This window comes from Bombus impatiens, unplaced genomic scaffold (genome assembly GCF_000188095.3).
Source record: "Bombus impatiens unplaced genomic scaffold, BIMP_2.2 scf_0092, whole genome shotgun sequence".
NCBI lineage: Eukaryota > Metazoa > Arthropoda > Insecta > Hymenoptera > Apidae > Bombus > Bombus impatiens.
In genome coordinates this window covers 399,340-412,179 of record NT_176511.1, presented here as the reverse complement: position 1 = coordinate 412,179, position 12,840 = coordinate 399,340, and the positions used below count along the sequence as shown (strand labels likewise).

The 12,840-nt window shown below is 36.3% G+C and overlaps 1 protein-coding gene across 1 annotated transcript; it reads right to left on the bottom strand.

Moving 5' to 3' along the window:
• Positions 1-1,081: 1,081 nt before the first annotated feature.
• Positions 1,082-1,745, bottom strand: LOC112214152. Its single transcript, XM_033318403.1, has 2 exons — positions 1,501-1,745; positions 1,082-1,317 (listed from the first exon to the last, which is right to left on the bottom strand). Exons 1-2 carry the CDS (start codon positions 1,639-1,641, stop codon positions 1,177-1,179), a joined length of 282 nt encoding a protein of 93 aa, XP_033174294.1. The 5' UTR covers positions 1,642-1,745; the 3' UTR covers positions 1,082-1,176.
• Between the last annotated feature and the right edge of the window lie 11,095 nt (positions 1,746-12,840).

Sequence of the window (12,840 nt, the reverse complement as noted above, 5' to 3'; positions counted from 1 at the left end):
CACAGATAACCATTTCTGTTCAGTCGATTGAATTGAGTTCAGTCGATTGAATTGAAAGCTGGTTCAGTCGATTGAATTGAAAGCTGCGATTGACTAAAATAGATTGTCACCACATGAATACATACAAACAACTTCATCTGAAACATACAGCACACACGAGCAAAATAGAAATGTCTGAGAATGAGAGTTAGGTAAATCATAATTAAATAAATTTACTGAAGTTCTATGACAGCAATATTAACGGTCCGCTGTGAAACACGTTCTTCATGGCATTGTTTGAATGTTTTTACCTGACCATCATGACCGTTGTAACGTTGTAAGTGTTGTAAGGTGTCTGTTGCACGCAATGATCATATGAAAAAGAGTAAAGTCGGCATTTTCATTCATACCTAGTTATGTCGAACATTCCGCACATCCAGTGAGCAAACACAACCAACGTCAGTTCCGTACCCGCCAGACACCACAATCCAATTGTATAAGCAAATAGGATATTCACGTATACGATATCGACATACTTTATCTGATCGTGTGAAAAAATTGATAAGTATGAAAAATAACGTCTCCGAGATTCGTTCAAAGGCAGCAGCAGGTCCAACGTTATCGGAGCGAAAACATACATCGTAGCGAATAAGATCCACGAGAAACATAAGCCTAAAATGAGAAGAAGGTAGTTTAGTGATACCACGATATCTTTGCGTCCGAATGTTTTTGTACCAGCAAATGATGTTAGTCTCGTAACCGCGACAATGCAAGTAGTTTCTCACTTTTCTCTTTTGAAAAATACATATTTATCATATAAACGTTTTAAAGGAACAGAATTTCTGACACCAAACTTCGTCATGTGCAAAGGATTCACCATTCAACCTTTTTCTCTAATACAGTCAATCACATAAATGAAGGTTTAACATTTTACGTTTGTATAATATTCGGAAGGAAGCATCCAGACATTAAGGTAATCGCCACTACATTGACAAATTCTACGAACATAAGACATGTTTTCTTACATAGGAAAATGGAGATTATGTAAGTCGAACAGTCGACGTATTTCATCAGTATCTGAACTTCAAGTTCATCTTTCAGCGTGGTGTCTGTCTTGCGTAGATTGTCAAAAATATATACATTCTGTACCCACATAGAAAAATATATATGAATTTCCTTATCTGAACTTCACACAGTTCACTTTAGAGCATCACGTACCACTGGGAACATTGCTACGGAAGAGACATATCGCATGAAAGAGATCATAATTGGGCATGTTGCGGATAACGTTACGATGCAACCACGAAAAGTAATATCAGGTTTAAAAAGCGATAGTACCTAGAAACATATTGTGTTAATTCCTTATGTCAAGAAAGAGGTCACATCCTTATAGAGTGTTAATACAATAACATATTTATCTTTCCACGAATTGTTCCTACTATGATTTGTAACGAGTAGATTCGCCATAAAACGTCGGGCTGTACATGGGTTGAGAGCATAAAAATAATGAATTCTGGTTACCTGGAGAACTATGTAGGTGAGCATAATAACAGAAATCAATATTCTGTGAATCGTTGAGTAAATCGACTTGTGATATGGCCAGAGTCCTAAGACATTCAGCAGAATACGATAAGTGTTGTACTGCCTGTAGAACACGTCCATCTCGCTTCGCTCACTGAAGAACGTCTGTGCGGAAAACTCGAGGAATCATCCGACTACACCTCGCCACGATTTATTATTTCCACTGTTATTGTTTCCTCTTGAATTTGTTCCTGTTGTCAGTCTATAGAAGTAATTTATAATGCATGGAAATTACAGTCATACCGCGGCATCGACCGAGGTCATTAACGCCTCCCCAAGAAATTGATACATAATAGATGCTCACTTTGAGAAAATTGCAGTCTACGTACAATTTTTTTCCTCTGCATATTTTCCCTTCTTTTCAGTTTGGTCTCTTTTTTTTTTTTTTTAGGTGTTAGAAGAGGGAGAATTTGTCGCGACGACAGTATTTCCGCAGACATCGTGAGCTTGACAGCAATACTTCCTTGGTGTGCTCCCTTAGTCATTTTGTTCAATGGATTTGAGAAAGTCGAACAGCCGTCGAGGAGTATCAACAGTTTACAAATTCGATTTGTATCAGGTAGTCATAATATGTGAAACATCAGCTTCTTGCAACAAAATATACCTATTGCTTATGACAGTTATTGTCTGAAGTGGTTCTTTTATTCAGAATGTCCTTATAGTCACAAGGATTAACATTGCAATCTTTTCTTCGTCCAATGGTATTGTTAACGTCTGAGCAAGTAATACTGTTATTCTTAATTTATTTTTGCGCTAGATCGTTTGGCGTTTGATTCTCTATGAAGAAGCGCAATGTAGGATATTAATGCGATATTAGAGATAAAACCTTATATAATACACTCGATTGACAATGAATATCGTAGAATTGACTGAAAATGACAAGCTTTCTATATTGCAGATTTGGTGAAAGAATGAACCAGTAATTAAATTCAGTAGTGATAGGTTATGGACATAAATTTACGACGACAAACGAGTGATTCGGAAAAATATGAAATAAGCGAGAAACGGACAAGAGATATACAACAACTCATCTGTCAAGGAAGAAATGACTCTCAGGTATTCTCATTATTATCAATTGTTAATTTAGATATCACAATATTTGAGAAGAAGGATTTTGAAAATATCCAAATTTTCTTGAAGTTTCAAGCTAAAAATAGTACACTTATTTTATAAGCACCACATATCGTTGAACTGCGAATTTTCTACAGATTTTTATGTTAAACTAAGAATTTATTATTAGTTCTAAAAAATTGCAACGAATGATCTCGCAATATATATAGTGTGGCGTAATGATATATCATGAAAAAAGTGCTGTTTATTATCATACTATGACTTCCATGTACCTAAATTATAAAACATCGGACGAATTTTATCCATGCACGAGGAGTTATTTCACTTTTCAAAAAAAATATGAAATATGCTACATTTTAATAATTTCAATAATTGGAATTATCATGTTGAAATGTATAGAATTACATAAAGATTAATGATTCTAAACTCATAAACCTTTTCGACGATTCCGAAAAGGGAAAGGAATATTCGTTTACTCCCGATAGATGATCGCACAAAGAAATCAATCATAAGTTTGATTCGTGGTTTTAGATCACAAAAAAAGAGCATCATTAGTCACATTTTCTACGTTTTAAGAAATGGAATTGCAAGATTATCAAAACTGTGTTTATATTCGGTTTTGGAAAAATGCGTGTGTTCTTTTATCCAGTCCAAAATTTCAAAAACATAATATTCCAGTATCAGTAATATATTAAGATATTGCTTGTTTTAATAATTATACTTTTGTTTTCCATAAAACTTCGCCAATTTATCAGCTGTCTTCAAAAGATTTACATTTTTGGATCTAACAGATTATCTTCACTTTCAAATATGTCATAATAATTCAATTACGTTGAAACATAAAGCAATACTTAAATCAGAAAACCAACAAAAATCTACTTACTGACCATGTTTTTCTCCTGCGATGATCAGATGAAACAACTGTTTTAATCGAAAGTGCATCTACGTTCTGCGCGGTTGCCTCGCGACGAAGTAGCGGAACGGAGCCAAAGTCGGTGATTTATGCGGTGTTTCGCTGTGAGCCGTAGCAAAATTGCCAGTCGTGGGGCCCCCGACCAGCATAACTGATTGCTCGAAGCGTTACGGTATCCTTCTCGATGTCCTTCCTTCCTTCCTACCAGTCTATCTATCTACCTACGTGCCCATTCGATGATTGCGTAGACAATGACGCTGATAGTGTGACCGTGCGATCGCCAGACATTGATTTGTAGCTCGTGTAATTGATGACAACCACAGTAGAAGGCTACTTTCATTTTCCTTTTCTCTTCCTGTTATATTTTTAATATCATCCTTTTTTTTTAATTTCTCGGAAAAAATTCCTTTCATCGAATTCTTTCTGGATGAAATTTAAAACCTTAAAAAATATCTTATCTGTTACGAGGAATATGATTAAATTGTTATATGATCTTTATTTCAACCTTTCGTTTACAGAATTGTAATTCCGTATACTTAATTATTTGGTTTGACTGGCAAAATAAGAATCTCTCTTTCCAGAATTGAAAGCTAGTTTCACGAATAGCGGATAAAATATCGTATAATTTAGTCAACAAGTTATTCGTACAATTATTCTATCGAATTAAATTGTCTACGCGAAAAGAACTCGCGTTACTCCATCTAAAGAAATCATCTTTTTTCGCATAGCCCTTTTTTCCCTTTTCTTCTCGATTTTCACTCACGTATATTTCATTGGTGGAATTTCGTGAAGGAATTTACTGCTTTTTCTACTTCCCATAAATCGGCATAAAACAATGGTAGTGTATAACGAATGTAACCGTTCAATATATTTCAATCAGAAGTCGCTCAAACATTGTCCCACGTCGAATCTGTTCTCTGTCATCTTTACCGTTTTTAAAACTGCGACTATTGCAAAGCCATATTATAACCAGATCCATTGACTACACTAAGAGGTCATTTGAAGACCAAAGAGGAAAAACACGAGAAACGATTTAAAATTAATAAGTCTTATATTTTGGATGATTCGTAATAATATATTTCCGTATATTGTATATCATCTGTGGATTTTTCACCTTTTTGCATAAATACATGATCCAAACACAGTCTGCTAATTATATTGCACAAAGTTGAATTTTTGACTGAGCATTGACTCATAAGATGTTGAAACTTGGTTAACTCAAATAATCTCACCTTACTCTACTTTACCGATTCTAGGAATCATCGAGCTTTAAAGTCCAATAAATGGACACGAGTAGGCGTACCGATATCGGTATCGTATCACAACACCGCGACACTCCTTTGAGATGTTCTCGAGAGGATCAATGGAAAGGCTGATTCTTTGTATTTACAAGGCTCGTGCATGTCATTTTGCATTTGAACGATCGATCGATTGTTATCTCCAGTGACGCGACGGTCACTCTGTTACGATGTCTCCGTTTTTACGCTCGCGACACTTTAAGAATTAAAGTTTCAGATATTTCACAGAGATCCTGATTTACGTACGACATTCTTTGGAATACGACAGAGCTGCCAGCTCGAATTATCGATTTTTATGTGTTTCCACGCTGCATTCAAGCAGTACGATTTATGACTCTTGTTGCTATAAAATAGTTGTACATGTATGTAGATGTAGGAATCGGAGGGAAAATAACGCTTGTAATTGACGTTGATATTATAATGCAAATGACGAACTTACAGAATCTAATTTTTTGCAGAAGCATTGTGGCGAATGGACCAAAGAAGCGTCCTTTGAAATGAAATGCATTTCTAATTCGACCTTCCTCTGCAAATGGTGAATAGCGCATTTGTGCTAATTTACTTAATGATTATTTCATAATTCATTAGAAGAAACCATACTGCATTCTATTTACTATTTATCTGCATGAAAGTCATCTTCGAACGTATGGGATGACAAGTGGATTAGATGTATGGATAAAGATGTAGCTACACTTTTATTTAACAAAAATTAAGTGCATATCTTCTTTTTGGTGGTAAATGTTTAAATACTTCCACAATTCATTGTATATGGCCATTTTGCAGCAGTCTCGATAATACATTTAACTTTACTTAAAAGGTAAAAGAACACGAAGAACTTCAAACGGTTCTACATAATTAAAAAAAAAAAAAAAGAACGAAAGAATGCTACATAGAAAATTTTAAATCAGAAAAGTAGCATATAACGAAGTTCCTGCGTCCACACAGCGTTATAATTTTTCGATTTTACGACTCTGCTCCGAAACGAGATATCTAAAAAGTACCATATGCTAAACGTTGCTGTCGTAAACCCAATCGACTTAACACTTATGCTCATAAGAGTTCGGCGATTATCTTGCAGTTTCACTTAAGTACGAAAGCGATAGTGATTTCCTCTTATCGTTTCGAGTCGACTCCTCGGCAAGATCATTTCGCTTCTCTCGGAATCGTATCGGAACGAGATTAACCAACCAGACGAGAGGCATATACACACGAGGAACTGTTCATTATCGCTGTGGTGCGTAGTGCTACTGAAGACACATGGCCATTCGTTGGATTAACATCCGACTAATTTGAGAACATAAACGAAACTGACGCGCAATTTCATCGTCCGCCATCGAATCGGTTCTGATGACGGGTTTTAAGAGTCGTCTTGATTAAAGTATTCCACGAGAGAAACAGAGCAAGGATTAGTTAGCCGATGACTCAAGGCCAACGTCTCTCCTCTGTTCACCACGGCCACACGAAACTCATAAAGGCACGATGACTTTGCGCTAATTACAGTGTTTCGTTGGATAAGAACTCTGCTTGGAGAGAATTGGAGAGACGTTACCACGTCCCATAATTTGCACGGTTAGCCTACCCATCCGTGAGCTCATAACCCTATCCGCAACCTGGATTTGACGTGATCCTGATTAACCTTTCCAAACCGGCAGATAAATAACTTTCAGCTGCTTGCTAGACCGGTGCGAGTTTCGGGGGCGGCTACCCATCGGTTTAAACGCTTGTGAGAAACGCCTGGCTACAAATCGCATACTTGCGGATGTATGTAGATTTTCGAGCTTGTTTCATTTACGTATTATACGTATCGTTGTTCTTCTTCAGTCGAAATGTTCCATTTACCATTTCGAAATCGACGAAAATCGTAATTTTACCATGTTCCTTGTGCCACGCTTTTGCATCTTTAAATTCTCTATAAACGCACGGTTAGTAATTGTCTGTTTACAAAGGAAAATATTTGACAAAACTTTCAATCGCTACGAAACTTTCTCTTTTTCCAACGGGACGAATGAAATTCGCGAAGAATATTGAGAGAAATCGAAGAATAAGTGGAACAAAATCGTAACGAAAGGGTGAAAATCGAAGAATAAGAGATGGAATAACAGAGAAAAGGCGACAGATATTTTTAGACGTTTGGTCGTGATTTTATTCGTGTCTGAAGAAACGGTCGCGTTTCGTATAGTTGGAGGCGGCAAGGTCGGCGTTCAATGGCAGTAGGTGTCTCCAGAGAACGACAAATAAAACAAGTTAGCCTGTTTAAAGGCGTGCCCGTACCACGGTTCGTCACAAAGGCACCGAAAACCGCTCCTCTCCGAAAGGGAGACTTCATTAAAAATGCACCGGCAACTTCGGTGCACGCACTGTCTCCGGGAACAATGCGTGCACGAAATATGCGGACTGGCGTCAAGAGGATCCAACGAATACATTGGGTCCACTGGCGTAACATTGTAAGGAGGACCGTTGTATTTTAGGAATGTTATGGCGAAACGTACCGTCGATACAATTGCCCGCAAGAGCAAATGAAAATTCATCAGTTTTAGAAATCGTTTATGAATATTTATGCGTCTTATACAAAACATTTTCAAATTTTATTAGCACTACAATGAAATTCGACTATCACCATTATGCTGATAAAATTTGAAACGAATCTAAAAATGTACGCGAAGACTAGAAAATATTTAATGTCACTGTTAATGATATTCAGTACGTCGATATTTCATACTCATATGCTCGGGACGCCTATCTATAGCGAATTAAATTTTTACAAGCAACGTTTGCAATAAATATCTTGTCACTTCTATATACATTTTCAGATCGACTTCTTTCATCGATACAATCATGAAAATCATGCCTCGACACAATGCCAATGCAAAATCAAAATACGTCGTATTACACATACAATACGGACATAAATGTTTCTATGATAAATATTCGTATACTTTCATAAGTCGGTGTATATGCTTGACCTTATATTTCATTTTCTTAATTACACTTAATTTCTCATTGTATACCACATACGTATACGTAACTAGCAAATTTCGTTATAGCTATCCTTTACAAATTCTGCTAACTGATACAATACAAATGTAAGCTACTTGTTACCTCGAATGTACGAGAAACATAGAGAGAACCCAAGAGAAGAGAACATAGTACCGAAGGCAGATTAATAAGATCTTCAAAAGTTCGATTTCGATCGACTTCACGTTTTTATCGTCTCCTAGTATTCCTCTTAACTGTGAACTTGAACAGGCATCAGATAGCGGACTTGGCGTTGATTGAGCTTTCGTTCCGTCCACGTGGGCTCAGGATAGCGCATAATACGACATGGTGTTTCGTTTTAACTCGCGTGGCGGTTAGGGAGTCAGCTTCCTCGTCGAATTTATCGGCCGTCCGAATCGTGGGCCAGTCCATATAACCCGTTCACGATCGGTTTCCACCTCGAGAGAGAGGCAGAGAGACGAACCATATATATATACTCTCTCTCTTTTTTTTCCTCCCACCAACCCCATTTTTTCGTCAACGATGCGTGCACAGGCTGGACGCGCGTACTGTTTTCATTCTTTTATAAATCTTGCACAGGGTAATATATATCGGCGTAGCCGGGTGTATTCACTCGCGGCCGCGTTTTATGCGGCCGTATCCTTTTTGCATACGCGCCGCATTGAAATTGATTTCGACCAGGCCGACGGGGTGCGCTTGGACGGCCACCGGAAGATTAATACCCGCAGCGCCCCCTTTCACTCGCTGTTTTTTAATCCGGTCTCTCTTTCTCTATCTTTCCCTTTCTCTCTGTCTCTCTGTCTCTTTCGTTATTCCAACGGTTGATTTGACCAACGCGTGGAAAAGCACGCCTCCAGCGCGTCATCCGCATCCCCTCTTGCATCTGGAATCTTCGCAGTTGTGATTTTTGAAAAAAGGGAGGGACTTTTGGAAGTAGAGAATTCTCCTAGAATTCCGAGGGAATTTTTTGGAGAGCGTCGATCGTTGATGCAGTGGTTGAGAGTCAATCAACGATTCAGCCTTATATGTTTTTAAATACATGGTTGTATACAGTTGAGAATAGAAATGAGTGAACAGTTGGTGGAGATAGATATCGACGAAGTTTCCATATGACGAAGCGTTTATACAGAAATGTAAATATTAACTCCAATTATTGAGATGAACAGAAAGTTGGGCGCCGTTTTTCGTAGCGAGATGGGTCTGAGTTCGAATAACGACTATTACCCTCAATTTAATTAATCTAGCTTGATATTGTTGATTAATTAGCAGTCAACTGTAAAGTGTAAAACAAAATGTTCCTGGCATTGGCTAGTACAAGTTCAAATATTCACCGCGATTATGTAAAACCACACGCGCTAATTGATCGACAGAAACTGGTGCAACTTGGATGGCATGTGTTCTATCCCACCTATCGTATTCTCTAGATCTATCTTACGCGTTTAAACTACCACTTATCCTGCTTGTTACAAAGAGCTGGAAGAAAAAGTACTTGTGTTCTTTGGAAGACTGAAAAATCGAATTGGAACGTTTCTTTTTTCAAAAGATTAAGCGATTTTACCTCGATGAAATAACGAAATTGCCATAATGATGGCGAAAACTTATCGAAAGGAATAGTGGATACATGGATACATCGACTGAAAACGATACACGATTTCAAGGAGAAAGTAAATTCTTTAGTTTGCTCGTAACAACGAGACGAACTTTCTGTTCAATATTTACCACATAATCTACGTGTTATAAGGGTAATAGGTAAAAGGTAATAAGTAAATGTGTTAAAAGCTAATAAATAAAATTTAAGAATGTAACGCTACAGTTAGTTTGAGTAAATATCATTATTCCATTGAGTTTTGTCCTCGACTATATATATGAATTTTTTAAAACAAGATATAGAATTATCGTTAATCCTGCTGTGCTCATCGAATTTTTATATCTCAATCTTATCATTGTTCCAACCAGCAAAAAGACTTATAATATTTTAAGAATACTTTAATAGAAGATAATGTGATTTTGTTTCAATCTGATACTCACAAGCCCGACGATAATGAGCCACTCGTTTCGCTTATAAGTATATTTGACAGAGAAATGAAAGAGCGCAGGTATAATTTTCGATCAGGATGAATATTTAGGCCTGGTAATAGATTTTCATTTCGCGAACAGTAAACGAAGGGGGAAAAAAGCAAAGCGTCAAACAAGTTTGTTCCATTAAAGCGGTGTAACTAACCCGTTATTGCTATTGAGATTCAAACGCAGTCAGCTATTTCCAGCGAAACGATTTTTTCTCCGGCAGACCGCTTTGTAAACGCGGATAACGAGTTCGTCCCTCTCTCTCTCTCTCTCTCTCTCACTCGACAAAAAGAAGAAAAAATTGAATTTCGTTGCATCGCAAACTGCTGAAAACATCTAAAATTCGTGATAACAAATGATATATCAATTGTAATAGCGATTGTTTCGTAAAAAGCGATATTTCGACGAGAAAAGAACGTCAATGGTTTTCGTAACATTCGAATGACTCGAAAGCTGTGATCAATCGGAGATCAGGAAAATTGAAGGGGGTTCGCTTGATCACGGAATTATGAAAATTGAAGGGGGTTAGGATAAAAGATCGACAGTTGTCGCATTAAAAAAATGTGAATCCGAAGATTCCATTAAGCTTAGTTCCCTTGGATGATTGGGTATATCCCAATTATAGTTTCGACATTATATTGTAATTATTGGAAATAATGGAAAATTAAAGAAATTGATCAAGATTGGCTTAAAACAAATTCTTTATCTATTTATGAAAAAACTGTTAATTAATATTCTTTTGGTAAATACCCATATTGTAATTACAATTTCAATATGATAAGTTGTTATTATAGAATAATATAATTACTGTGAATGTCATCATACGTAATGTTATTAATATTAGAAACCTAAATATATGTATGCATATATATCAAATCATTTCCGATGATTTCAAGATATTATAAAAAATTATTCAGTACACGATAGCTTGAACGTAGCTGAACGTATTTAGAAATTATATAGAACAGGTTTCCCCTCCATGAAAGAAATGCATAAAAATCCGTTGTTTAATTATTAGTTACATCATTTTAAATTGAAAAACTTTTACGAATTTGTGAGATAAAACCAATTTAACCGCGTTCGCGAGTAATCTTCGTAGAAACACCTGCCGCAAAATGTCAGCATGGAAAACGAAACCACGAAAATCGTGTCGAAAGTGGTAGGACACGGTACCACATTGGGTTACCCGATATCTTAGAACGTGACCATAGCTTGGACACCGCCTGCAATATTTGAACGGACTGTGGCTGTGTAATAGAATCGCTGCTTTAAATTAAGTCTGATACAGTCCCGTTCCAGTTACGGGTCGTACCATTTGTAAAAAAAAATTGATATCATTTTCAGCCAACAGGACGAAAAGCGAAATTGTAAAACAACGTACTTTACCTGGTCGTTTCAGTCTTGATTATAATTGAAATTATTGGCGAAACTGGTGTAATTTTATACTTTTGAAGTTGTCCCGTATTCTCCGTGTAATGTCTGATATTTTTAAGACAATTAATGTAACTAATTAAAAAATTTATTTTATCTCCTGTGTCTGTCGAATGAACTGCACATTTTAACGTCTAATTGGCGGGAAAAAGATTGCCACGAATAATCTCTTAATTTCTACGTTAAATGAGTTTTATTACAGTTGTTTCCTAGCGTCTTCTTATTAAAGTGTCCATACGATATTGGCCGATTATTTCAAGAGATATTTTAATCACAGCACGTAATTTTAAATGAGATTATGAAAACAAAATACACTGCGAAATAATCAGAGAATCGTCTTTTCCTTATTTTTATTTTTATATGTATCACTTGTGTCTGCACACTCTTTTTTATATTTCTTTCGAAGGATTATCTCAAAGTAAATTTTTATTACGCTGTCATACAAGTAACTTGTCCTACTAATTGTAATTAGTAGATTGTTATAGCGGTACCTCGTAAAAATATAAAAATCTTTCGTTCAACCAAACACATTTACGTTTTTCATCTTTTTTTTATGAGAAATAGGTTGTTCGATAGAAATTGTTGGAAAAAGGGGAAAAGATATTTTATCTTGGAGAAAGTTGGAGAATGTAGCGCGAAGAATAGGAAGCGAATAGCACAGGTGTGAAATATTATCTAGAAATTCTGGCAAGAGCAATAGAGCAGTTTCTGTGCACGAGTTTGCAGCGCAGTGAAGTGACTAATACTCCAAGTTATCCGTTTAGGAATCCACCATAAATAGTTGAGGTTGGCACAGATCAGGAAAATGTTTGACGTTCTATTATCCACATCAGGAAGCGAAATCCTTCGGGAATATTTCTTCGAGAAACCAAATATTTAAATGGCATCGTGACTTCGCGTCTTCAAATGCCATGAAAATGTGTTTTTAAACATAGATATAAATATATCTATATCTATGTCTTCCTTCAACTACTTGCCATTATTCAACTCTTACAACAATTTATCGAATTTACCAAATAGAAGAACCTTCGATAAAAATATTTCACAAAAATTCACTGTTATTATTCACATTATTCTCTTGATTTTTAAACAGAAATTTCTTTTGGAAGTTGGTTTGATTCAAGTTAAGTATATATGAAATATTTAAATACATATTAAGTGTTGATAATTGTACTACTAAAAGTGAAAAGATTAAAATCCCCTGAAATTTAGTACTCCGTATCACACAATTAAAAAGACGTTCTTCCAACATGTCAATCAAATTAGATCAACGAATTTGCAATGTATATGAAATTCGATTCAAAATTCACAAACTATGATCACTTTCCCAACAATATTAATCGATCCATCCTTATCATCCCATCCCTCATTTCCATGCAAACAATCTCTCAAACAGTCTTAGACCAAACACAAAAAAACGCAAACTAACGTTTCTTTATCTGCTATCAGCCACAATTACAGTGGAAGAGCAAGCGTTTTCCGCGACGCGCAGCTGCGACCCGATAG